The 25535-nt window shown below is 51.9% G+C and overlaps 1 protein-coding gene across 3 annotated transcripts in view; it reads left to right on the forward strand.

Annotated features, from left to right (window-relative positions):
• The window catches only part of LOC119963575 (clathrin light chain A-like), a 52478-nt gene that overhangs the window by 20655 nt on the left and 6288 nt on the right, over positions 1 to 25535 (forward strand). For 2 of the 3 annotated variants that reach the window (XM_038792905.1, XM_038792904.1), the window contains exons 3-5: positions 10465 to 10576; positions 18919 to 19030; positions 21739 to 21792. In XM_038792905.1, coding sequence (XP_038648833.1) covers positions 10465 to 10576; positions 18919 to 19030; positions 21739 to 21792 — 278 coding nt within the window. The remainder of the gene's footprint in view (positions 1 to 10464; positions 10577 to 18918; positions 19031 to 21738; positions 21793 to 25535) is intronic. The other variant, XM_038792906.1, reaches the window with a different exon arrangement.

Consider the following 25535-nt stretch of genomic DNA (forward strand, 5'->3'; position numbering starts at 1 on the left):
ACAGTGCCGGGGACCCGGGTTAACACTGCTGCCTCACAGTGCCAGGGACCCGGGTTAGCACTGCTGCCTCACAGTGCCAGGGACCCCGGGTTAACACTACTGTCTCACAGTGCCAGGGACCCGGGATAACACTGCTGCCTCACAGCGCCAGGGACCCGGGTTAACACTGCTGCCTCACAGTGCCAGGGACCCGGGTTAACACTGCCCTCTCACAGTGCCAGGGACCCGGGTTAGCACTGCTGTCTCACAGTGCCACGGATCCGGGTTAACACTGCTGCCTCACAGTGCCAGGGACCCGGGTTAACACTGCTGTCTCACAGTGCCAGGGACCCGGGTTAACACTGCTGCCTCACAGTGCCAGGGACCCGGGTTAACACTGCTGTCTCACAGTGCCAGGGACCCGGGTTAACACTGCTGTCTCACAGTGCCAGGGACCCGGGTTAACACTGCTGTCTCACAGTGCCAGGGACCCGGGTTAACACTGCTGTCTCACAGTGCCAGGGACCCGGGTTAACACTGCTGTCTCACAGTGCCAGGGACCCGGGTTAACACTGCTGTCTCACAGTGCCAGGGACCCGGGTTAACACTGCCCTCTCACAGTGCCAGGGACCCTGGTTAACACTGCAGTCTCACAGTGCCAAGGACCCGGGTTAACACTGCTGTCTCACAGTGCCACGGATCCGGGTTAACACTGCTGCCTCACAGTGCCAGGGACCCGGGTTAACACTGCTGCCTCACAGTGCCAGGGACCCGGGTTAACACTGCTGCCTCACAGTGCCAGGGACCCGGGTTAACACTGCTGCCTCACAGTGCCAGGGACCCGGGTTAACACTGCTGTCTCACAGTGCCATGGACCCGGGTTAACACTGCTGTCTCACAGTGCCAGGGACCCTGGTTAACACTGCTGTCACACAGTGCCAGGGACCCCGGGTTAACACTACTGTCTCACAGTGCCAGGGACCCTGGTTAACACTGCTGTCACACAGTGCCAGGGACCCCGGGTTAACACTGCTGTCTCACAGTGCCAGGATCCCGGGTTAGCACTGCTGTCTCACAGCGCCAGGGACCCGGGTTAACACTGCTGCCTCACAGCGCCAGGGACCCGGGTTAACACTGCTGCCTCACAGTGCCACGGATCCGGGTTAACACTGCCCTCTCACAGTGCCAGGGACCCTGGTTAACACTGCTGTCTCACAGTGCCTGGGACCCAGGTTAAAGCTGCTGTCTCACAGTGCCAGGGCCCCGGGTTAACACTGCTGCCTCACAGTGCCAGGGACCCTGGTTAACACTGCTGCCTCACAGTGCCAGGGACCCCGGGTTAACACTGCTGCCTCACAGTGCCAGGAACCCGGGTTAACACTGCTGTCTCATGGTCCCAATAATGGTTAGTGATTTTGCCGTGTACGTTGCTGGCCGGTACTTGGTATCATAGAAACACAGAAAATAGGTACAGTAGTAGGCCATTCGGCCCTTTGAGTCTGCATCACCATTCAATATGTTCATGGCTGATCATGCAAATTCAGTATCCCACTCCCGCTCTCTGTCCATACCCCTCAACCCCTTTAGCCGTAAGGACCATGTCCAGCTCCCTCTTGAATATATCCAACAAACCGGCCCCAACAGCTTTCTGTGGGAGGGAATTCCACAAGTTCACAACTCTCTGAGAGAAGAAGTTCTTCCTCATCCCTGTCCTGAATGGCTGACCCCTTATTCTTAGGCTGTGACCCCTAATTCTGGACGTCCCCAACATCCGGAACATTCTTCCCGTATCCAGCCTGTCCAGTCCCATCAGGATTTTATATGTTTCTATGAGATCCCCTCTCATTCTTCTAAACTCCAGTGAGTACAAGCCCAGTCCATCCAGCCTTTCTCCATCTGTCAGTCCTGCCATCCCAGGAATTAGTCTGGGAACCTTCGCTGGACACCCTCAATAACAAGAACCTTCCTCAAACTAGGAGACCAAAACTGCCACAATACTCAAGGTGTGGCTTCACCAAGACCCTGTATAACTGCAGCAAGACATCCCAATTCCCATACTCAATCCTCTGGCTATGAAGTCCAGCATGCCATTAGCTTTCCTCATATGGAGAAGCGGCACGTGTGAGGACGAGTGGCTTTGATGGGCTGTTGTGAATTGCGCTTTCACATAGCCGTTCGTCAGTCCAGAAGTAAAACACTCGAACACGTTGGTAACGAATATTTGTTTATTCACGGCCGGGACAAATCTCTAAGTAGTCGGGGAACCACCTTCGAGAAGTGCCAAAGTCCCAGAGTACGGACTGTCCCTTTATACAATCACAGCTTAGAGGTGGTCCCCTTAAATTCCTAAACACACCAATGATTTGGCAAAGATACAGAACATGTACTTATATGGAATTATTATCCTCGAGGGAGGGTGGTTACTATGACATAATCATTAGCACGGTTCACTAATACTGCTGCTGCTAACGGTTTTCTTATCCTATCCGGCCATCAGGTCCAACTTCCTTATCTCCTTCCCTCTCATGCTCCCGAGTCAGCTCTTTCACATTCCAATGCCCATTGTCTCAGTTGACAAGGTTTTACACACTCATCTTTGCTGTCTCTGCACTAACAGATACAGAGTTCTGTTCTCATTCCATTCCCTCAACTCTTTAATATCCTTTTACTTGATGATCACAGATATATTTCAGAACCTTAATATTACGTACAGACAACAAGGTTAAAACAAGACAATAAATGTAATCCACTTCCACACTGTAATGGGTCAGGTGGAGGGTAAAGTCTAGCCATCAAGGGAGCTCCGACACTTGAGAACATGACTGAGCGGAAGTCGCTCCAAGGGCTTGTCCGTTTTTACGGAACGTTCACTCCGACCCTGGCTACCTTGCTGGCTCTCCTACACGCGATCTTAATGAAGAACCAGAAATGGACGTGCAGAGGTCGCAAGGTGAAGTGGCAACTGCTACCGTCATAACGGCTGGCACATTACAGCCCAGCAAAGCTACTCGTCCTCAAGGTGCCATCTCTCCAGCATTCGGGCAGTGTGGCCCCATTACAGCGTGGCCCCATTACAGTGTGGCCCCATTACAGTGTGGTCCCATTACAGTGTGGTCCCATTACAGCGTGGTCCCATTACAGTGTGGCCCCATTACAGTGTGGTCCCATTACAGTGTGGTCCCATTACAGTGTGGTCCCATTACAGTGTGGTCCCATTACAGCGTGGTCCCATTACAGCGTGGTCCCATTACAGTGTGGCCCCATTACAGTGTGGTCCCATTACAGTGTGGTCCCATGACAGTGTGGCCCCATTACAGTGTGGTCCCATTACAGCGTGGTCCCATTACAGTGTGGTCCCATGACAGTGTGGCCCCATTACAGTGTGGTCCCATTACAGTGTGGCCCCATTACAGTGTGGTCCCATTACAGCGTGGTCCCATTACAGCGTGGTCCCTTTACAGCGTGGTCCCATTACAGCGTGGTCCCATTACAGTGTGGCCCCATTACAGTGTGGTCCCATTACAGTGTGGCCCCATTACAGTGTGGTCCCATTACAGTGTGGTCCCATTACAGTGTGGTCCCATTACAGTGTGGTCCCATTACAGCGTGGTCCCATTACAGTGTGGCCCCATTACAGTGTGGTCCCATTACAGTGTGGTCCCATTACAGTGTGGCCCCATTACAGTGTGGCCCCATTACAGTGTGGCCCCATTACAGTGTGGTCCCATTACAGTGTGGTCCCATTACAGTGTGGTCCCATTACAGTGTGGTCCCATTACAGCGTGGTCCCATTACAGCGTGGTCCCATTACAGTGTGGTCCCATTACAGTGTGGTCCCATTACAGTGTGGTCCCATTACAGTGTGGCCCCATGACAGCGTGGTCCCATTACAGTGTGGTCCCATTACAGTGTGGTCCCATTACAGTGTGGTCCCATTACAGTGTGGTCCCATTACAGTGTGGTCCCATTACAGTGTGGTCCCATTACAGTGTGGTCCCATTACAGTGTGGCCCCATGACAGCGTGGTCCCATTACAGTGTGGTCCCATTACAGTGTGGCCCCATGACAGCGTGGTCCCATTACAGTGTGGTCCCATTACAGTGTGGTCCCATTACAGTGTGGTCCCATTACAGTGTGGTCCCATTACAGTGTGGTCCCATTACAGCGTGGTCCCATTACAGTGTGGTCCCATTACAGCGTGGCCCCATTACAGTGTGGCCCCATTACAGTGTGGTCCCATTACAGTGTGGTCCCATTACAGTGTGGCCCCATTACAGTGTGGTCCCATTACAGTGTGGTCCCATTACAGCGTGGTCCCATTACAGCGTGGCCCCATTACAGCGTGGCCCCATTACAGTGTGGCCCCATTACAGTGTGGCCCCATTACAGTGTGGTCCCATTACAGTGTGGTCCCATTACAGTGTGGTCCCATTACAGTGTGGTCCCATTACAGTGTGGTCCCATTACAGTGTGGTCCCATTACAGCGTGGTCCCATTACAGCGTGGTCCCATTACAGTGTGGTCCCATTACAGTGTGGTCCCATGACAGTGTGGCCCCATTACAGTGTGGTCCCATTACAGCGTGGTCCCATTACAGTGTGGTCCCATGACAGTGTGGCCCCATTACAGTGTGGCCCCATTACAGTGTGGTCCCATTACAGCGTGGTCCCATTACAGCGTGGTCCCATTACAGTGTGGCCCCATTACAGTGTGGTCCCATTACAGTGTGGCCCCATTACAGTGTGGTCCCATTACAGTGTGGTCCCATTACAGTGTGGTCCCATTACAGTGTGGTCCCATTACAGCGTGGTCCCATTACAGTGTGGCCCCATTACAGTGTGGTCCCATTACAGTGTGGTCCCATTACAGTGTGGCCCCATTACAGTGTGGCCCCATTACAGTGTGGCCCCATTACAGTGTGGTCCCATTACAGTGTGGTCCCATTACAGTGTGGTCCCATTACAGCGTGGTCCCATTACAGCGTGGTCCCATTACAGCGTGGTCCCATTACAGTGTGGTCCCATTACAGTGTGGTCCCATTACAGTGTGGTCCCATTACAGTGTGGCCCCATGACAGCGTGGTCCCATTACAGTGTGGTCCCATTACAGTGTGGTCCCATTACAGTGTGGTCCCATTACAGTGTGGTCCCATTACAGTGTGGTCCCATTACAGTGTGGTCCCATTACAGTGTGGCCCCATGACAGCGTGGTCCCATTACAGTGTGGTCCCATTACAGTGTGGCCCCATGACAGCGTGGTCCCATTACAGTGTGGTCCCATTACAGTGTGGTCCCATTACAGTGTGGTCCCATTACAGTGTGGTCCCATTACAGTGTGGTCCCATTACAGCGTGGTCCCATTACAGTGTGGTCCCATTACAGCGTGGCCCCATTACAGTGTGGCCCCATTACAGTGTGGTCCCATTACAGTGTGGTCCCATTACAGTGTGGCCCCATTACAGTGTGGTCCCATTACAGTGTGGTCCCATTACAGCGTGGTCCCATTACAGCGTGGCCCCATTACAGCGTGGCCCCATTACAGTGTGGCCCCATTACAGTGTGGCCCCATTACAGTGTGGCCCCATTACAGTGTGGTCCCATTACAGTGTGCTCCCATTACAATGTGGCCCCATTACAGTGTGGCCCCATTACAGTGTGGTCCCATTACAGTGTGGTCCCATTACAGTGTGGTCCCATTACAGTGTGGTCCCATTACAGTGTGGTCCCATTACAGTGTAGCCCCATTACAGTGTGGCCCCATTACAGTGTGGTCCCATTACAGTGTGGCCCCATTACAGTGTGGTCCCATTACAGCGTGGTCCCATTACAGCGTGGTCCCATTACAGTGTGGTCCCATTACAGCGTGGTCCCATTACAGTGTGGTCCCATTACAGTGTGGCCCCATTACAGTGTGGTCCCATTACAGTGTGGTCCCATTACAGTGTGGCCCCATTACAGTGTGGTCCCATTACAGTGTGGCCCCATTACAGTGTGGCCCCATTACAGTGTGGTCCCATTACAGTATGGTCCCATTACAGTGTGGCCCCATTACAGTGTGGTCCCATTACAGTGTGGCCCCATTACAGTGTGGCCCCATTACAGTGTGGTCCCATTACAGTGTGGCCCCATGACAGCGTGGTCCCATTACAGCGTGGTCCCATTACAGTGTGGTCCCATTACAGTGTGGTCCCATTACAGTGTGGTCCCATTACAGTGTGGTCCCATTACAGTGTGGCCCCATTACAGTGTGGCCCCATTACAGTGTGGTCCCATTACAGTGTGGTCCCATTACAGTGTGGCCCCATTACAGTGTGGCCCCATTACAGTGTGGTCCCATTACAGTGTGGTCCCATTACAGTGTGGTCCCATTACAGCGTGGCCCCATTACAGCGTGGTCCCATTACAGTGTGGCCCCATTACAGTGTGGTCCCATTACAGTGTGGCCCCATTACAGTGTGGTCCCATTACAGTGTGGTCCCATTACAGTGTGGTCCCATTACAGCGTGGTCCCATTACAGCGTGGTCCCATTACAGTGTGGTCCCATTACAGCGTGGTCCCATTACAGTGTGGTCCCATTACAGTGTGGCCCCATTACAGTGTGGTCCCATTACAGCGTGGTCCCATTACAGTGTGGCCCCATTACAGTGTGGCCCCATTACAGTGTGGCCCCATTACAGTGTGGCCCCATTACAGTGTGGCCCCATTACAGTGTGGTCCCATTACAGTGTGGTCCCATTACAGTGTGGTCCCATTACAGCGTGGTCCCATTACAGTGTGGTCCCATTACAGCGTGGTCCCATTACAGTGTGGTCCCATTACAGTGTGGTCCCATTACAGTGTGGCCCCATTACAGTGTGGTCCCATTACAGTGTGGTCCCATTACAGTGTGGCCCCATTACAGTGTGGCCCCATTACAGTGTGGCCCCATTACAGTGTGGTCCCATTACAGTGTGGCCCCATTACAGTGTGGTCCCATTACAGCGTGGTCCCATTACAGCGTGGTCCCATTACAGCGTGGTCCCATTACAGCGTGGTCCCATTACAGTGTGGTCCCATTACAGTGTGGCCCCATTACAGTGTGGTCCCATTACAGTGTGGTCCCATTACAGTGTGGCCCCATTACAGTGTGGTCCCATTACAGTGTGGCCCCATTACAGTGTGGCCCCATTACAGTGTGGTCCCATTACAGTATGGTCCCATTACAGTGTGGCCCCATTACAGTGTGGTCCCATTACAGTGTGGCCCCATTACAGTGTGGCCCCATTACAGTGTGGTCCCATTACAGTGTGGCCCCATGACAGCGTGGTCCCATGACAGCGTGGTCCCATTACAGTGTGGTCCCATTACAGTGTGGTCCCATTACAGTGTGGTCCCATTACAGTGTGGTCCCATTACAGTGTGGCCCCATTACAGTGTGGCCCCATTACAGTGTGGTCCCATTACAGTGTGGTCCCATTACAGTGTGGCCCCATTACAGTGTGGCCCCATTACAGTGTGGTCCCATTACAGTGTGGTCCCATTACAGCGTGGTCCCATTACAGCGTGGCCCCATTACAGCGTGGTCCCATTACAGTGTGGCCCCATTACAGTGTGGTCCCATTACAGTGTGGCCCCATTACAGTGTGGTCCCATTACAGTGTGGTCCCATTACAGTGTGGTCCCATTACAGCGTGGTCCCATTACAGCGTGGTCCCATTACAGCGTGGTCCCATTACAGCGTGGTCCCATTACAGTGTGGTCCCATTACAGTGTGGCCCCATTACAGCGTGGTCCCATTACAGCGTGGTCCCATTACAGTGTGGCCCCATTACAGTGTGGCCCCATTACAGTGTGGCCCCATTACAGTGTGGCCCCATTACAGTGTGGTCCCATTACAGTGTGGTCCCATTACAGTGTGGTCCCATTACAGCGTGGTCCCATTACAGTGTGGTCCCATTACAGCGTGGTCCCATTACAGTGTGGTCCCATTACAGTGTGGTCCCATTACAGTGTGGCCCCATTACAGTGTGGCCCCATTACAGTGTGGTCCCATTACAGTGTGGTCCCATTACAGTGTGGCCCCATTACAGTGTGGCCCCATTACAGTGTGGTCCCATTACAGTGTGGCCCCATTACAGTGTGGCCCCATTACAGTGTGGTCCCATTACAGTGTTGGCCCCATTACAGTGTTGGCCCCATTACAGTGTTGGCCCCATTACAGTGTGGCCCCATTACAGTGTGGCCCCATTACAGTGTGGTCCCATTACAGCGTGGTCCCATTACAGTGTGGTCCCATTACAGTGTTGGCCCCATTACAGTGTGGTCCCATTACAGTGTGGTCCCATTACAGTGTGGTCCCATTACAGTGTGGTCCCATTCCAGCGTGGCCCCATTACAGTGTGGCCCCATTACAGTGTGGCCCCATTACAGCGTGGCCCCATTACAGTGTGGTCCCATTACAGTGTTGGCCCCATTACAGTGTGGTCCCATTACAGTGTGGTCCCATTACAGTGTTGGCCCCATTACAGTGTGGTCCCATTACAGTGTGGCCCCATTACAGCGTGGTCCCATTACAGCGTGGTCCCATTACAGCGTGGTCCCATTACAGTGTGGCCCCATTACAGTGTGGTCCCATTACAGTGTGGCCCCATTACAGCGTGGCCCCATTACAGTGTGGTCCCATTACAGTGTTGGCCCCATTACAGTGTGGTCCCATTACAGCGTGGTCCCATTACAGTGTGGCCGCATTACAGCGTGGTCCCATTACAGTATGGTCCCATTACAGTGTGGCCCCATTACAGCGTGGTCCCATTACAGCGTGGTCCCATTACAGCGTGGTCCCATTACAGTGTGGCCCCATTACAGTGTGGTCCCATTACAGTGTGGCCCCATTACAGCGTGGCCCCATTACAGTGTGGTCCCATTACAGTGTTGGCCCCATTACAGTGTGGTCCCATTACAGCGTGGTCCCATTACAGTGTGGCCGCATTGGTTTAAACTATCCTCTAAATTACGCACAGTGTCAGTTTTCGAGCTGGTGGCAGCGAATATGAAATGAAGTGACAACGTGTTTGACTCCCTCGGTCTTCTTGCTCTTCGTCTTCAGTTTGGCTCAGTAACATTTCTTGAATATGTGAAAGGAGAAAGTGCTGTAAGCTTCGGCGGGCAGGAGGTGTGGTGTTCGGGTCTGGGTGTGGACGGGGAAGGTACGAGGTGCAGGTTAACACTGGCTGACTGAGAAGGGTGTGTGGGAAGAGGAGGAAGGAGAATTGCCAGATGAAGATGCTGTCATCATCAATCAGCCCATCACTGATCACAACCTCCGCATTGGCCATTCTGATAATGCTCAAAACTCTCATCTCCATGGCGATTAGAACGTTTAGCCGCATCTCTTTTCCCTCTTTGCAGCTGTGCACACGGTATTCTGAGAGAGAGGAGGAAGTGTATCAGTGAGTGGCTGATTAGCTGGCAGTGAATTGAAGTTGAGTGTGGATGTGAGGGAGGCAGCAATGCAAAGTGATTGGCTGTGAGAATTGCTTGACAGATATGGCTCATTGATGAGTGAGTGGAGTGTGCTGATTTGAGCAGTGACTGAGGTTAATAGACTATTTGGTCGGATGTGAAACTTGAAGATTCCTTCAGCAACCTTGACCGCTTGTGTAAGATAATTGAAGTTCTTGCAGCACTCCATCCAGATACTGGGGGTTAGATTGCTGCTATTGACAGTCAAAGCTATGCATTGAGTATCTGGAGGGTTGCTGCTCCTGTGCATACAGGGGCGGAATCTCCTTTAGCCAATACCGAAATCGGGAAATGCGATTGGGCGGAGAATTGGTTCCGACTCCAAAATCGTGGTGGCCGGTGATTTGACACCAAATTGCAATTCTCCATCACCTCGTCATCTCGATAGCGCGTCAACGCATTCTGCAATGCATGTACGGTAAACACCGTTTGCATATCATTAACTGGCCCGACCCATGGGCCTCCGCGATTCTCCGTTCCCGATGGGCTGAGTTCCTGTCGCTTTTCAAAATTGTGAATCTGATGTCATGGCTGATGAGAGAGAGAGAGGGGAGATAGGAGATCGAGAGGAGGGACTGTGGGCTGTCAGACCGAACACTGGCTGGGCTGACTGGGGTGGTTGGGGGGGTAGGGCCTGGGGGGGGGGGGGGGTGAGGGTGACAGGGGAACAGGCCAAGTGGCCATGGTGACCCCCCCATGGGACTAGCGTGGTGTCTAGTCGAGGACCACCATTACCGTGGTCTGCAAGGCAGCCATCTTGCTGTGCACCCCACTGACCAGCCCCTTGGTCCCTGGTTCCGCAGAGTTCCACTCCGCATTGATGCCGTTATCGAGGTGACGGAGAATTGCAATTTGCCGTCAAATCTGGCCCAATAACATCCCACTGCTTCCCAAGTCTGGGAATTTTGGAACTGGTTTTGCTAATTAACATAATTAAATAATGTTGAGATCAACTGATACATTTTTAAATTCCTCCTTTGACAGGAGATCGATGCTGATGCATATTCGGCTATTTCACAAGCAGATCAGTTACACCAAGAGCCGGAGAGTATACGCAAATGGAGAGAAGAGCAAATAACACACTTGGCGGAGTTGGGTAAGCAATCAATAATCAATAATCAATAATCAATAATCAACTGGTAAATTACTTCCAAATCATGGGTGAAATGGACAGACGCAGGGCAGATGAAATTTACCAGAAAAGTGTGAAATTATTTATTTTGAAGAGAAGAATGAAGAGAGACAATATAAAGTGTTACATTTCTGAGAGTACAGGACAAACAGGCCAGCGGCTGTACGCACACAAATCTCTGAAGGTGGTAAGACAAATTGAGAAGGTGTTAAATAGGCCTGGATTTATAAATGGAGGCTTCGTGGAAATAGAATATAGAACATAGAACAGTACAGCACAGTACAGGCCCTTCGGCCCACGATGTTGCGCCAAACATTTATCCTAATCTAAGATCAACCTAACCTACACCCCTTCAATTTACTGTTGACCATGTGCCTGCCTAAGAGTTGCTTAAATGTCCCTAATGACTCTGACTCCACCACCTCTGCTGGCAGTGCATTCCACACACCCACCACTCTCTATGTAAAGAGCCTACCTCTGACATCCTCCCTCGCTTCCAGTAGTAACCTTGGGTATATCCCATCAGTCCCAGGGGACTTATCTATCCTGATGTTTTTCACAATTTCCAGCACATCCTCCTTCTTAATATCAACCAGTTCGAGACTATTAACCTGGTTCACGCTGTTCTCATGAGCAACAAGGTCCTTCTCTCTAGTGAATACTGAAGCAAAGTATTCATTTAGGGGCTCTCCTACGTTCTCAGACTCTAGGCACAAGTTCCCTCCAGTATCCCTGATCGGCCCTACTCTCACTCTGATCATCCTCTTATTTCTCACATAAGTGTTGAACGCCTTGGGGTTTTCCCTAATCCTTCACGCCTGTGCTTTTTCATGCCCCCTTCTAGCTCTCCTAAGTCCATTGTGAGTTCCTTCCTGGCTACCTTGTAACCCTCTGGAGCCGAGTCAGATCCTTGCTCCCTCAACCTTACGTAAGCTTCCTTCTTCCTCTTGACCAGAAGCTCCACTTCTCTTGTCATCCAAGGCTCCTTCACCTTACCATTCCTTCCTTGTCTCAGTGGGACAAAACAGTTCAGCACTCGCAGCAAGTGCTCCTTAAACAATCCCCACATTACTGTTTGCATTTCTCTGAGAACATCTGTTCCCACTTTATGCTCCTCAGCTCCTGTCTAATAGCAGTATAATTTCCCCTCTCCCAATTAAATACCTTCCCACACTATCTGTTCCTATCCCTCTCCATGACTATGGTAAAGGTCAAGGAGTTGTGGTCATTGTCACCGAAATGCTCTCCCACCGAGACATCTGACACCTGGCCTGGTTCATTGCCGAGCACCAAGTCCAATATGGCCTCCCCACTTGTCTGCCTATCTACATATTGAGTCAGGAATCCTTCCTGTACACACCTGACAAAATCGCTCCATCCAAACCATTTGCAATAAGGAGGTTCCAGTCAATATTCAGGAAGTTGAAGTCACCCATGACAACAACTCTGTTACTTCTGCACTTTTCCAAGATCTGCCGCCCAATCTGTTCCTTCATCTCTCTGCTGCTATTGGGGGGTCTGTAGAAAACTCCCAATAAAGTGACTGCTCCTTTCTTGTTGCTGATTTCCACCCATTCTGACTCAGTAGATAAACCCTCCTCAACTGTTTGACGTTTAGCTGCTGTTGTATAAAGAGTCAAAGGTTTTAAAACCTTTTAAAAACACCTTTATTTCACTTTAACAGACTCTGCACAAAACTCTATCTTCACATCACCTGACACAAAGGCCATCTGAAGCCCCTTTGCATATCAGTGTCAATTATTGGATACTTAACATAAATGAGACAACTAATTGGAATGTCTCTTAACCCATTACTTATCAACTATCTTCTTTTCTGCAGCTGTGATGCACTCTCTAATTAACAGTGCCAATCCCCCTCCTATTTTACCTCCCTCCCGATTCTTCTGAAAACATCTGAAATCCATGTATCCGTAATAGCCACAACATCGTAGTTCAAAGTACTGATCTATGCTCTAAGTCAGGGGTGGGCAAACTACGGCCCGCGGGCCGCATGCGGCCTGCCAAAGGTATTTCTGCGGCCCACCAAGTCATTAAAAAAAAAAATACTTTTTAAAAAAATTTTTTTTTTTTTTTTTTTAAATTTTTTTTTAAGGTTAATGGGGGGGGGGGGGCTGTTGGGTTACTTACTGGTATAGGGTGGATACATTGACTTGAGTAGGGTGATCATTGCTCGGCACAACGTCGAGGGCCGAAGGGCCTGTTCTGTGCTCTACTGTTCTATGTTCTATATGAGGCGCCCAGAATCATAACCGGGTGAAGTAATTATTTTACTTAATATACTATGCGGCCCTTTGTGAATTGTGAATTTCTGAATGTGGCCCTTGCACGGAAAAGTTTGCCCACCCCTGCTCTAAGTTCATCTCCCTTATTCCTGACACTCCTTGCTTTGAAACAGTTTAACCCATTCCACTGACTGCAACTTTGCCCTATCAACTGTCTATCCTTCCTCACAGACCTGCTACATACTATTTCTGTCTGTTCAACAGCTACCCTATCCTCTGATCCATAGCTCTGGTTCCCATCCCCCTGCCAAACTAGTTTAAACCCTCCCGAAGAGCTTGAGCAAACCTCCCACCCAGGATATTGGTGACCCTCCAGTTTGGGTGCAATCCGTCCTTCATGTACAGGCCCCACCTTCCCCAGAAGATATCCCAATGATCCACATATCTGAAGCCTTCTCTCCTGCACCAGCCCTGTAGCCACGTGTTCACTCGCTCTCTGTTCCTTGCCTCACTTGCACGTGGCACCAGTAGCAATCCTGAGATCACTATTCTGCCTGTCCTGCTCTTTAGCTTCCAACCTAACTCCCTAAAATCACTTTTTAGATCCTCATCCCTTTTCTTAGCTATGTCGTTGGTGCCTATGTGCACTACGACTTCTGGTTGCTCCCCTCCCACTTAAGAATCCTGTAGACTCGATCCGAGATGTCCCTGGCACCTGGGAGGCAACATACCTTTCGGGAGTCTCGTTCCCTACCACAGAATTTCCAATCCGTTCCCCTAACCATTGAGTCTCCGATCACTATTGTTTTTTTTATTCTCCCCCCCCACCTTCCCTTCTGAGCCACAGAGCCAGACTCAGTTCCAGAGACCTGGCCGCTAGGGCCTTCCCTGATAAGTCCCCCCCCCCCCCCCCAACAGCATCCAAAATGGTATACTTGTTTTGAAGGGGAACGGCCACACGAGGGATCCCTGCACTGTCTGCCCGTTTGTTTTCCTTCCCCTGACTGTAACCCAGCTACTCTTGTCCTGCACCTTGGGCGTGGCTACCTCCCTGTAACTCTTCACTATTACCCCCTCTGCCTCCTGGATGATCTGAAGTTCATCCAGCTCCAGCTCCAGTTCCGTAACATGGTGTCTGAGGAGCTGGAGTTGGGTGCACTTCCCGCAGGTATAGTCAGCGGGGACACCAGTGGTATCCCTCACCACCCACATCCTACAGGAGGAGCATGCAACTGCCCTAGCCTCCATCCCCTCTGAGATTTAAAGGGAAAAAAAGGAAAAGATTAAACATCCTTTCAGCCCTTAAAAAAATATATATTACTGCTGTTACCCTCCCAAGTGAACCCTCTAAAATTGGTGATTCTGCTAAATGATACAAAGATAGCTTGCTGCCCCCAAAAAACAAAGCAAACACAAAAATAAATTTTTTTAAAACCCCAAACGAAACAACTCTTATCTTGCAGAATCTAGCTGCCCTGTGAACCAACTGGAACTCCTCCCTCCGACTCCCAGTTAGCTGCACTCTCTGAAAACTCCCGATAAACTTTAGATAAAAATAAACCCTTAATATCCCTCAGTCATCAAACTCTCACTTTAACACTCTAATGCACTCAAATGAAGCACTCCAGTGCAAACAAATGATGTTGAACGTCTCTACATCACTAACTCAGCTGGAATATTGTGTCCAATTCTGTGGATCACATGCTAGGGAGGGAATAAAGGCCCTGGAAAATGCCGAGGATATTTACTAGGATAATACCAGGGATGAGGAAACATAGAGATGGCACCTGTTATTGCCCAGACCCCTCACCAGTACTGGATCCTGTTATTGTGATGAACATTGACATACGCACTCCTCACCCTCAACCCAAACCTGTGAAGCGCCCATCTCCCACATGGACCTGTTTCACTCCACCTGGAGGCTGCGTCCACCGTCATCTACATGGGAACCCTCCCCATGAAAGCTTCACCGCCCCCCCCCCCCCACCCGCCCACCTGACGGGTTGTGTGTCCCTATCTACAGGCTGCAGATGTCTCCTTTGACCATCACCATTCCCTCTGCAGCTGAGCACAGGTCCTGGCAAGCCCAAGATACTGACTGTAAGACAGCCCTGAACACCAAGCTGTGCTATTTCCCTATGGAGCACACACCCCTTGCCCCTCCCTGCAGCTGGGGTACATTGTGCTCCCAATGATTGTTCTGCTGCATGGCCCACTGTCTCCTATCTCTGACTGCACATGATGAGGTCTGCAATGCCCCTGGACTGTCTGTCAACTGTGACTCCTTTCCATTGTGCCGGAGGATTCACTGCACTTTGCCAACTCCTGAACTAGAATAGGAGCCTTGACATAGTTCCCGTTTCCAAAGAGGACAAAGACAACAGAGACCTTTACAACACACTGCAGCCCCCACCTGTTTAGTGTTTGTGCAATCAATCCATCCTTATAGCCAACATTTTTATGATCCCAGTTGATGTTATAGCTGGATGGGAAGATCCCAGAATGGAAACCATTACTTTTGTTTTGTAAAATCTGGAGGAGCAGAGTCAGGACCGCTAATTAATTTCAACAAGAAAAAAATATTAATAAAATGAAAAAATTATTTGATTTAATACTCCTTTACTCCCCCCTTAGCTTAAACAATATACATAGATTTTAAGATTAATACGGATTACAAAATACATCTTAAGCTACAATGGTCTCCCTAACACAAAGTCCCTTTAAATTCACAGATGGGCTCTGGTTAAGTTCACATACTCTGAACTGAACCCCATGTGAATGTCTTTGTATTTCTCCTCACAATCCCCGCAGATGATTGTTCCATGAGAGTTTCCAAACTCCACTCCCAAAAACACGCTATAAAATCTTCTTTCACAATAATGCTTTCCATTAGCGGTTTACATTCTAAAATCCAGTCCAGGTGTTCCAAATGACTCTTTTAAACAAAGTTTCTGCTCCACTTTTAGCAGCAAATCCAGTCCAGGTTTTACACCACCCCTTTAAGATTTCTTTGTCTTGACCGCTGTACAAACTGTTCATAATCACTTCAACTCTCGATTCCTAAACTCGATTAAAATTGTTTCAAACTTTTGATTTACTCTGACATCTGCTGACCCACTTTAAACCTGGTTCCTGAATTTGTCTCTTTAACTCAGAACACTTTAATTACTCTTCCTTGAATGATACCTTGGTCTTTTGTCTCTTAACTTCAATCATCTTAAGACATTCCCTCTGACCCAATTCCATGGTTATCTGGACTGTAACTGGTTATCTAGGAAGTCTGCCTCTTTGTAGCTCCTGTTTTGTCCAGTCTTCTGACAGAGTTAAAAAGTGTTCACTCTCCGATGTCCTGTCTCCAACTGCAATTAAATTCAGCTAAGCTAAGAACAAAAAACATTTTTCCCTTAAAAGGGCCTCCACTTTCTAAGCAATAGCTGCATACGTCTGCTGACCTATTTACTCTTCACACTGTAGCCCTCTCTAAGCACAATAGAACCATAATTGGAATTGAAAGCAATCCCCACACATCCAAACATCTTTGTCCAGCATGAATCTAACTATAAGTTTTTCCCTTTTTCCCCAGAAACATTAAATTAAACCCACTTAAAACTAGACTTTGGGCGGAATTCTCCGACCCCCAGCTGGGGTCATGAATCGCGCCGTGCCGTCCCGACACCGGGATGCAATTCTCCACAGTGCGGAGAATCAGCGCCATCGGTGCGGCGCCAGTCGGGGTATGCGCCGATTCTCCGGCACGTTCCGGCGCGGCGATTCTCTGGCCCAGATGGACTGAGCAACCGTCATCAAAAAGCCGAGGCCCGCCGGCGGCGTTCTAACATTTTCTGAGCCGCAGGGACCTCGGCGTTGCAGGGTCCGGGGGCAGCCTGTGGGGGGGGGGGGTCCGACCCAGTTGGGGGGGCCTCTGTCATGGCCTGGCCCACGATCGGTGCCCACCGATCGGCAGGCCAGACTCTCTGCCCCCCCGGCCTCCTTTCCTCCGCGCCAGCTCCTGTAGCCCTGCACCATTTGGCATCGGGGCCGGCGCGGGGAAGAAGGCCACTGCGCATACACGGACCCCGCAGCGCCGGCCCAACTGCGCATACACGGACCCCGCAGCGCCGGCCCAACTGCGCATACACGGACCCCGCAGCGCCGGCCCAACTGCGCATACACGGACCCCGCAGCGCCGGCCCAACTGCGCATACACGGACCCCGCGGCACCGGCCCAACTGCGCATACACGGACCCCGCGGCACCGGCCCAACTGCGCATACACGGACCCCGCGGCACCGGCCCAACTGCGCATACACGGACCCCGCGGCACCGGCCCAACTGCGCATACACGGACCCTGCGGCACCGGCCCAACTGCGCATACATGGACCCTGCGGCACCGGCCCAACTGCGCATACACGGACCCCGCAGCGCCGGCCCAACTGCGCATACACGGACTCCGCGGCACCGGCCCAACTGCGCATACACGGACCCCGCGGCACCGGCCCAACTGCGCATACACGGACCCCGCGGCACCGGCCCAACTGCGCATACACGGACCCCGCAGCACCGGGTTCAGTCCGGGTTCGGCAGCTGGAGCAATCCCGCCCTTTATTTCTAATTACTATCCTGCTTCATAACTTTCTCCCAGAATACCTAGAGACATGGGCCGGGATTCTCTGACCCGCCGGGGCGTAGCGTGAATCCCGGCCCGCCGCTCCGACGCCGGTTGCCGAATTCTCCGGCGTGTTTTCGAGCGGGGGCGGGGATCGCGACACGCCAGTCGGGGGCCGTTGGCAGCGCCACCCCCAGAAATTCTCCGGGTCCCAATGGGCTGAGCGGCTACCCGTTTTCGGCCAGTCCCGCCGGCGTGAAATAGACATGGTCCATCCCCGCGGGACCTGTCTTGGAGAGCGGCTTGCGGAGTCCTCGGGGATGGGGGGGTGGACGCGGGGGGATCCGGCTCCGGAGGGGCTCCACGGTGGCCTGGCCCACGATCGGGGCCCTCCAATCTGCGGGCAGGCCTGTACCATGGGGGCACTCCTTCCGCGCCGGCCCATGTAAGGCTCCGCCATGGCCGGCTCGGAGAAGAAACCCTCTGCGCATGCGCCAGAACACGCCGGTGGATCTCCGCATGCGCCAACTCGCGCCAGCCCACGGCGGCCCTTCAGCGCCGGCCTAACCCCATGAAGTGCGGAGGATTCCGCAACTTCCGGGCGGCCTGACGCCGGAGTGGTTTGCGCCGCTCTTGCCGCTGGTATGGGCAGCCCCGTCAATTGCGGGAGAATCCCGCCCAAAGTCTTTTATAAGACTACTCTGTTGTGCCATCTAGTGTTGAGATACATGAACATCATCTTGTTAACCCTTTACACTTCTTACATTATACATATCACTACAGCGCCGATCCACACAAACGTGAAGCAGGCGTAACAGCAGCCAGTGGGGTGGGTTCCTGGGCCATCAGAGACCCCTGGGTGGTCAAGGTAAATGCAGGGTGGCTCCCTGGCCCACCCCCTGGAATGTGGGCATCTTGACTGCCACCCTGACACTGTCAAACCAGGAGGGGCACTGCCTGGGTGCCAGGGTGGCAGTGCCAAAGGTCAGATGGAAAGGGGGGCCATGCCCATCAAATGAGGGTGGAAGGGGAATTTGAAGGGTGGAAGTGAGCAGGGCTGGTACGTCGGGACCTCCTGGAGGTTGGGTGGGTGATGGGTGGAGGTCCTGGAAGGGAAGGGGTACTGTAAGGGGACTTGGGTAGGGGGGGGGCCTGAAGAGGGGGGACCCCCAGGGACCCCATAGTGGGGTGTTGAGGGTGTGGAGTAGTGTCCATATGTGTGGGGGTGACATTGCCCATTGGTGAGGGGGTGTGGGGTACCCACAATCCCATTTAGAGATCTGGGCACCCTTTCAAAATGGCAGCCGGATCTCTCAGTTCAGCTCCCCAGAAAAATTCTGGGGCCTGGATTCTTCCACTCCGCCCGACACAGAATGGCCACGGGCGAGACGCGGACAGTGGAGAAGTCCATTGACCTCAATCCCAGTCACTCGTATTCTTTCTTTTGAACTTCTCAGATGCCAACTCCCGTGAGGCGGAACTGGAATGGAGAGAGAAAGCTAAGAAAGAGTTGGAGGATTGGTACATACAACAGGCAGAGCAGCTGGAAGAAATGAAAAGCAATAACAGGTATTCCCGTTGCTCAGAGCTAGGTTTGGTTTTGCATCAAATAATAAACGTTTTGTACAAAGGAACCAACCCCAGCATAAAATTACTCAAACTTTTCTGTTTTTACGGAAAAGTTTTCTTGAACAATGTGAAGGAAGTTCTATTCTGAAACCTCATTTTAAAATAATTCAGCAAGGAGCATTAGAACAAGGGGAGATTATCCAGCCCCTCGAGCTGACTCTGCTGTTCAGTTCGATCACACCTCTATCTTAAATCTATCTAACTGCCTCGGTTCCATACTCCTTACTCCCCTTTCCCATCAACAATCCAACAATCCCACTTTTGAAATTCTCTATTGATCCCCAGCGTCAACAGCAGTTTCTGTGGAGAAGGCTGTTCCAGATTTCCAATCTCCTTGGTAACCGCAGCTATATTACATGGTTCATTGAAATAAAAATTCATTCCTATCAGTTTCAAAGTTTATTCCCTTGAAATGCCCATCCAGTTTCCCTTTGAAATCAGTGACCATCTCCGCTCCCACCATCGGTCGAGTTTCAGGTCAATCTCTGCGTAAAACATGTCCTGTCCGGCCTTCATCTCTTACCCAAATCTGTGTGTCCGAGTCCTTGTGCCATTGGCTAATGGGGGCAGCTTTTCTTTGTTTATCTAAACCTGTCACAATCTTGTTCCCCTTCATCAAATCTCCCCTCAATCTCCGTCACTCGAAGGAGAACGGTCCCAGCTTCTCCAACCCTGACCAAAATCCCTCCATTGAATCTATACAACCCCTATATTGTCGGCCATTCGACTCATCGAGTTGCACTGACCGTCTGAAAGAGATCCAAACTGATGAGCCCCCACCCATCCCCTTAACCCCACCTAACCTGCACATCTTTGGACTGTGGGAGGAAACCGGAGCACCCGGAGGAAACCCACGCAGACACGGGGAGAACGTGCAGACTCCGCACAGACAGTGACCCAAGCCGGAATCGAACCTGGAACCCTGGAGCTGTGATGCAGCAGTGCTAACCACTGTGCCACCATGCTGCCCTAACCACTGTGTCACTGTACCGCCCCGGAACCATTCTGTTATATCTCCTTCGTACCCTCTCATGGACCCTAACATCCTTCCTAAAGTGTGGTGACCAGAACCGGAAGCACTCTATTGGAAGATTAAATGTAGGATCTCTTTAAGTTTCTTTAATATATTCACATTTGCCACTCACTTGCCACCTTTGATTTGCTAAGACAGCTCTTTGCCTTTCATTTCCGATGGAATATTGTGGATGGTGAGGGACGTTCTGTCCCAGTTTGAGGGAAGGAAACATACTAAATAAATCCAGCTGCACTTTCTTATTGATTACATCACTTTCAGAATCACAATTTCCCTAACAGTCTAATTTCTTCAAGCACAGCAGTTTGCAATTCCAGCTTTATTGACGTTATGTCTACTTTGCAAACCTCCCCCCCCCAGTGAGGCAATAGTGACAAATCATCTCTTTTACGCCTGTATTCAGTTTGCTTTTTAATTCAATTTATTTCTCCAGAGTAACTGAGAATTTCCGGATACAACTCATGCCACAGAAATTCTTTCCTACTTTTTCTATTTGTTTTGTTTCATTTTGGAAGGACAGGTTCCTGATTCCTAACTCATGTTAAGGGAATTCTCAACGTGGAAGCCATTGCTCTTGATTTTATCATATTCTGTATAACTGTAGGTATTAATCCTGTTGAACAAACTGGGACGTTGCTGAAATTATTAGTAAATATTAAGCTGTTTTAGTAAATCTTCCTTCTATATGAGCCATTGCTCTGTAAGACCATAAGACACAGGAGCAGAATTAGGCCACTCGGCCCATCGAGTCTGCTCTGCCATTCAATCATGGCTGATATTTTTCTCATCCCCATTCTCCTGCCTTCTCCCCAAAACCCCCGATCCCCTTATTAAACAAGAACCTATCTATCTCTGTCTTAAAGACACTCAGTGAATTGGCCTCCACATCCTTCTGTGGCAAAGAGTTCCACAGAGTGGTCATTTCCTGGGTTAACGAGGTCAGCTCACCAGTGCAGGATGAGATCAGGGTGCCATCGATCTCTGGACCCCCACCACAGCCTCCAGACCCCCCCTACAACTTACCAATTAGGGATATTTGAGCCCCCCCCCCCCCACACCCCATCTCATAAGGGCAGGGCACCCCAGGGCCCAATATCCAGCATGGGCAAAATGCCACTTGGGCACCATGGGTGTCCTGGAATTACCAGGCTGGCAGTGTCATGGTGCCTGGGTGGCATGAGGGTGCCAGGGTACTGCCCTGCCCAGAACCCGACCATCTGGGGGCATCTGATGGTCTGGCAGGAACCCACCTCTCCTGGTACACCTGGTCCAAGTTTGTGGAAAGCAGTGTTGCACAGCGCCCGCTCGGGATTCAATCTGGGGCCTTGGGCCTGGTGCGGATATATCCCAGGGAGCCTAACTGCTCACATGAATATGCAAATTGGCGGGATCCTGATCGCAATGCCTCGCAAGATGTCGTTCAATCTCGTTAGGCATGACCAAGCCAGCAAATCTGGCGAGACGCCTCTCGACCCGAGTCGGGCTGGGCAAGGCGGGTAGATGGCGCCCAACGAGCTTTCTCCTGTTTATTTGTGCAACATCTTACCCTTGTTTTGCTACATTATCTCTTTCTGATTGCTGCTGGCCGCGGACAACACCACGTTCATCGTCCTAGGATTCTGGATGAGGCTTTCTACAAACAACCCTTCGCTGATGTGATTGGCTATGTGTATGTTCCTTATTAATATTTCCCCCTTTCTATTCTTACCTCAAACAATTCTGCTACATTCAGCTATTTTTATCACTTTGTGTTTGTGTTGAATAAATCGGGATTGAAATGCTTAAATTAATATTCTGCTTTGATAAGTAATTTGCAATATTTTAAAGTTTTGGGTTGCATTGAGACTCAGTGCTAGAACTCTTTGAGCCAGGAGGTTATGGGATTGAGTTACATAAATGCAAGTTCATTTCTTATTAATTCTTTCTTTTTGTAGAGAAACTTTATGGAATGAAATATTAGTCACTGTATGTGTTGGTACGCACTGAATTCCAAATTTAGATGTTGAGGAAAAATTAGTAATGACTGACTGACCTCTGACTGACCTCTGCAACATAAAATATTGCAAATGCCAAGTTAATCAGTTCACATTGGGGGTCGGTGTGTGGGCCTGGGACATCCTGAGCTGCACTTGTGTTCCAAAGAGGAAAGGAACACTTAGATAATCTGGTGGAATTTTGGATTAGGGTCGTCACGGAAACCCTGGTTGGAGTCATACTCGGCACAAAGGGAGATGGTTGTGGTGGTTGGAGGTCACTCATCTCAGCTCCAGAATATCACTGCAGGAGTTCCTCAGGGTCGTGTCCTCGGCCCCAACCACCTTCAGCTGCTTCATCAATGACCTCCCTTCCATCATAAGGTCAGAAGTGGGGATGTTTGCGGATGGCTGCTCAATGTTCAGCACCATTCGCGACTCCTCAGATAATGAAGCAGTCCCTGTCCAAATGCAGCAAGACCTGGACAATATCCAGGCTCGGGGCTGGCGAGTGGCAAGTTACATTTGTGCCACACAAGTGCCAGGCAATGACCATCTCCAGCAAGAGAGGATCTAACCATCGCCCCTTGATATTCAATGGCATTACCATCGCTGAATCCCCACAATCAACATCCTGGGGGCTACCATTGATCAGAAACTGAACTGGACCCAGCCACATTAATACTGTGGCTACCAGGGCAGGTCAGGGGCTAGGAATCCTGCAGCGAGTAACTCACCTCCTGACCCCCCCAAAGCCTGTCCACCATCTAAAAGGTAAAAGTCACGAGTGATGGAATACTCTCCAGTTGCCGAGAAGCTCAGCACCATCCAGAGCAAAGCAGCCCCGCTTGATTGCTCCCCCTTCCACAAACATTCACTCCCTCCAACACCAACAAAACGGCAGCCGTGTGTACCATCTACAAGATGCACTGCAGGAACTCACCAAGGCTCCTTAGGCAGCACCTTCCAAACCCACGTCCACTACAACCTAGAAGGACAAGAGCAGTGGTTCAAGAAGGCAGCTCACCACCACCTTCTGAAGGGCAACTAGGGATGGGCAATAAATACTGACCTAGCCAGCGACGCCCACATCCCATAAATTAATGTTAAAAATAATTAGGGCGGGAATATCAGGGACCAGCAGCTTCTTGTCCATAAAACTCTTGCACTTTCCTCCAGAAATTGGTCCAGTCACAATGGACCCCATTGAGCATTGAATAAACCCCCAAAACATTAATGAACTGCATAATCCTACAATCCAGAAAGTGGTCAGTTGATGCTTGAACAGCTCATCCGGTTAGTCCCAGTCCCAGTTATCCAGTTAATCCCAGTCCCAGTCCCAGTTATCCGGTTAGTCCCAGTTATCCAGTTAATCCCAGCCCCAGTTATCCAGTTAGTCCCAGTTATCCGGTTAGTCCCAGTCCCAGTTATCCGGTTAGTCCCAGTTATCCGGTTAGTCCCAGCTATCCGGTTAGTCCCAGTCCCAGTTATCCGGTTAGTCCCAGTTATCCGGTTAGTCCCAGCTATCCGGTTAGTCCCAGTCCCAGTTATCCGGTTAGTCCCAGTTATCCGGTTAGTCCCAGTCCCAGTTATCCGGTTAGTCCCAGTTATCCGGTTAGTCCCAGTCCCAGTTATCCGGTTAGTCCCAGTTATCCGGTTAGTCCCAGTTATCCAGTTAGTCCCAGTCCCAGTTATCCAGTTAGTCCCAGATATCCGGTTAGTCCCAGTCCCAGTTATCCGGTTAGTCCCAGTTATCCGGTTAGTCCCAGTTATCCGGTTAATCCCAGTCCCAGTTATCCAGTTAATCCCAGTCCCAATACCGGCAACTTCTAACTTTTGAAAGATTTCTCCAATTGAATGTTCAAAATATTTGATTAAATCCACCAACTTTCAAACAGCCCAGTGCAGACCCAACACTGCGTCTAATAGTTAATCTACTCAATCCCACCTCCCCCCCCAAACCCCCCACCCCCCCCCATACCCCCCACCCCCCCATACCCCCATACCCCCCACTCCCCCCCATACCCCACCCCCCCCATACCCCCAGTACCACCTCCAACTCCCCACTCCCCCATACCCCCACTCCCCCCATATCCCCCACTCCCCCATACCCCCCACTTCCCCCAATACCCCCACTCCCCCCAATACCCCCCACTCCCCCCATACCCCCCCTCCCCCCATACCCCCCACTCCCCCATACCCCCCACTCCCCCCCATACCCCCCACTCCCCCCCATACCCCCCACTCCCCCCATACCCCCCACCCCCCCCATACCCCCAGTCTCACCTCCAACTCCCCACTCCCACCCCCCATACCCCCCACTCCCCCCATACCCCCCACTCCCCCCCCATACCCCCCACCCCCCCATACCCCCCACTCCCCCCCATACCCCCCACTCCCCCCATACCCCCCACCCCCCCATACCCCCAGTCTCACCTCCAACTCCCCACTCCCACCCCCATACCCCCACTCCCCCCCATACCCCCACTCTCACCTCAACTCTCCCATACCCCCCACTCCCCCCATACCCCCCACTCCCCCCCATACCCCCCACTCTCACCCCAACCCTCCCATACCCCCCACTCCCCCCCATACCCCCCACTCCCCCCATACCCCCCACTCTCACCCCAACCCTCCCATACCCCCCACTCCCACCTCCAACTCCCCACTCCCACCCCTCCATACCCCCCACTCCCACCCTCAACCCCCCCATACCCCCACTCCCACCCCCCATACCCCCCACTCCTACTCCCACCCCCCTATACCCCTACTCCCACCACCAACCCCCCCATAGCCCCAGTCCCACCTCCAACTCCCCACACCCACCCCTCCATACCCCCACTCCCCCCATAAATCCCACACCCACCCTCAACCCCCCATACCCCCCACTCTCACCCCACCCCTCCCATACCCCTCACTCCCCCCATACCCCCCAATCCCAACCCCCCCATACCACCCACTCCCACCCCCAACCCACCCATGCCCCCCACTCCCACCCCAACCCCCCCATACCCCCACTCCCCCCCACCCCATACCCCCCACTACCCCCCATCCCCACTCCCACCCCCAACTCCCCATACTCCCACCCCAACCCCCCCATACCCCCACTCCCACCCCCAACCTCCCATACCCCCCACTCCCACCCTCAACCCCCCATACCCCCCACTCCCAACCTCAACCCCCCCATACCCCCACTCCCACCCCAACCCCCCACTCCCACCCCCAATCCCCCATACCCCCCACACCCACCCCCCATACCCCCCACTCCCACCCCCAACCCCCCCATACCCCCCACTCCCACCCCCAACCCTCCCATACCCCCCACTCCCACCCCATACCCCCCATACCCCCCACTCCCACCCCAACCCTCCCATACCCCCACTCCCACCCCCATACCCCCCACTCCCACCCCCAACCCCCCCCATACCCCCCACGTCCC

This window comes from Scyliorhinus canicula, chromosome 3, assembly GCF_902713615.1.
Source record: "Scyliorhinus canicula chromosome 3, sScyCan1.1, whole genome shotgun sequence".
Taxonomy (NCBI): Eukaryota; Metazoa; Chordata; class Chondrichthyes; order Carcharhiniformes; family Scyliorhinidae; genus Scyliorhinus; species Scyliorhinus canicula.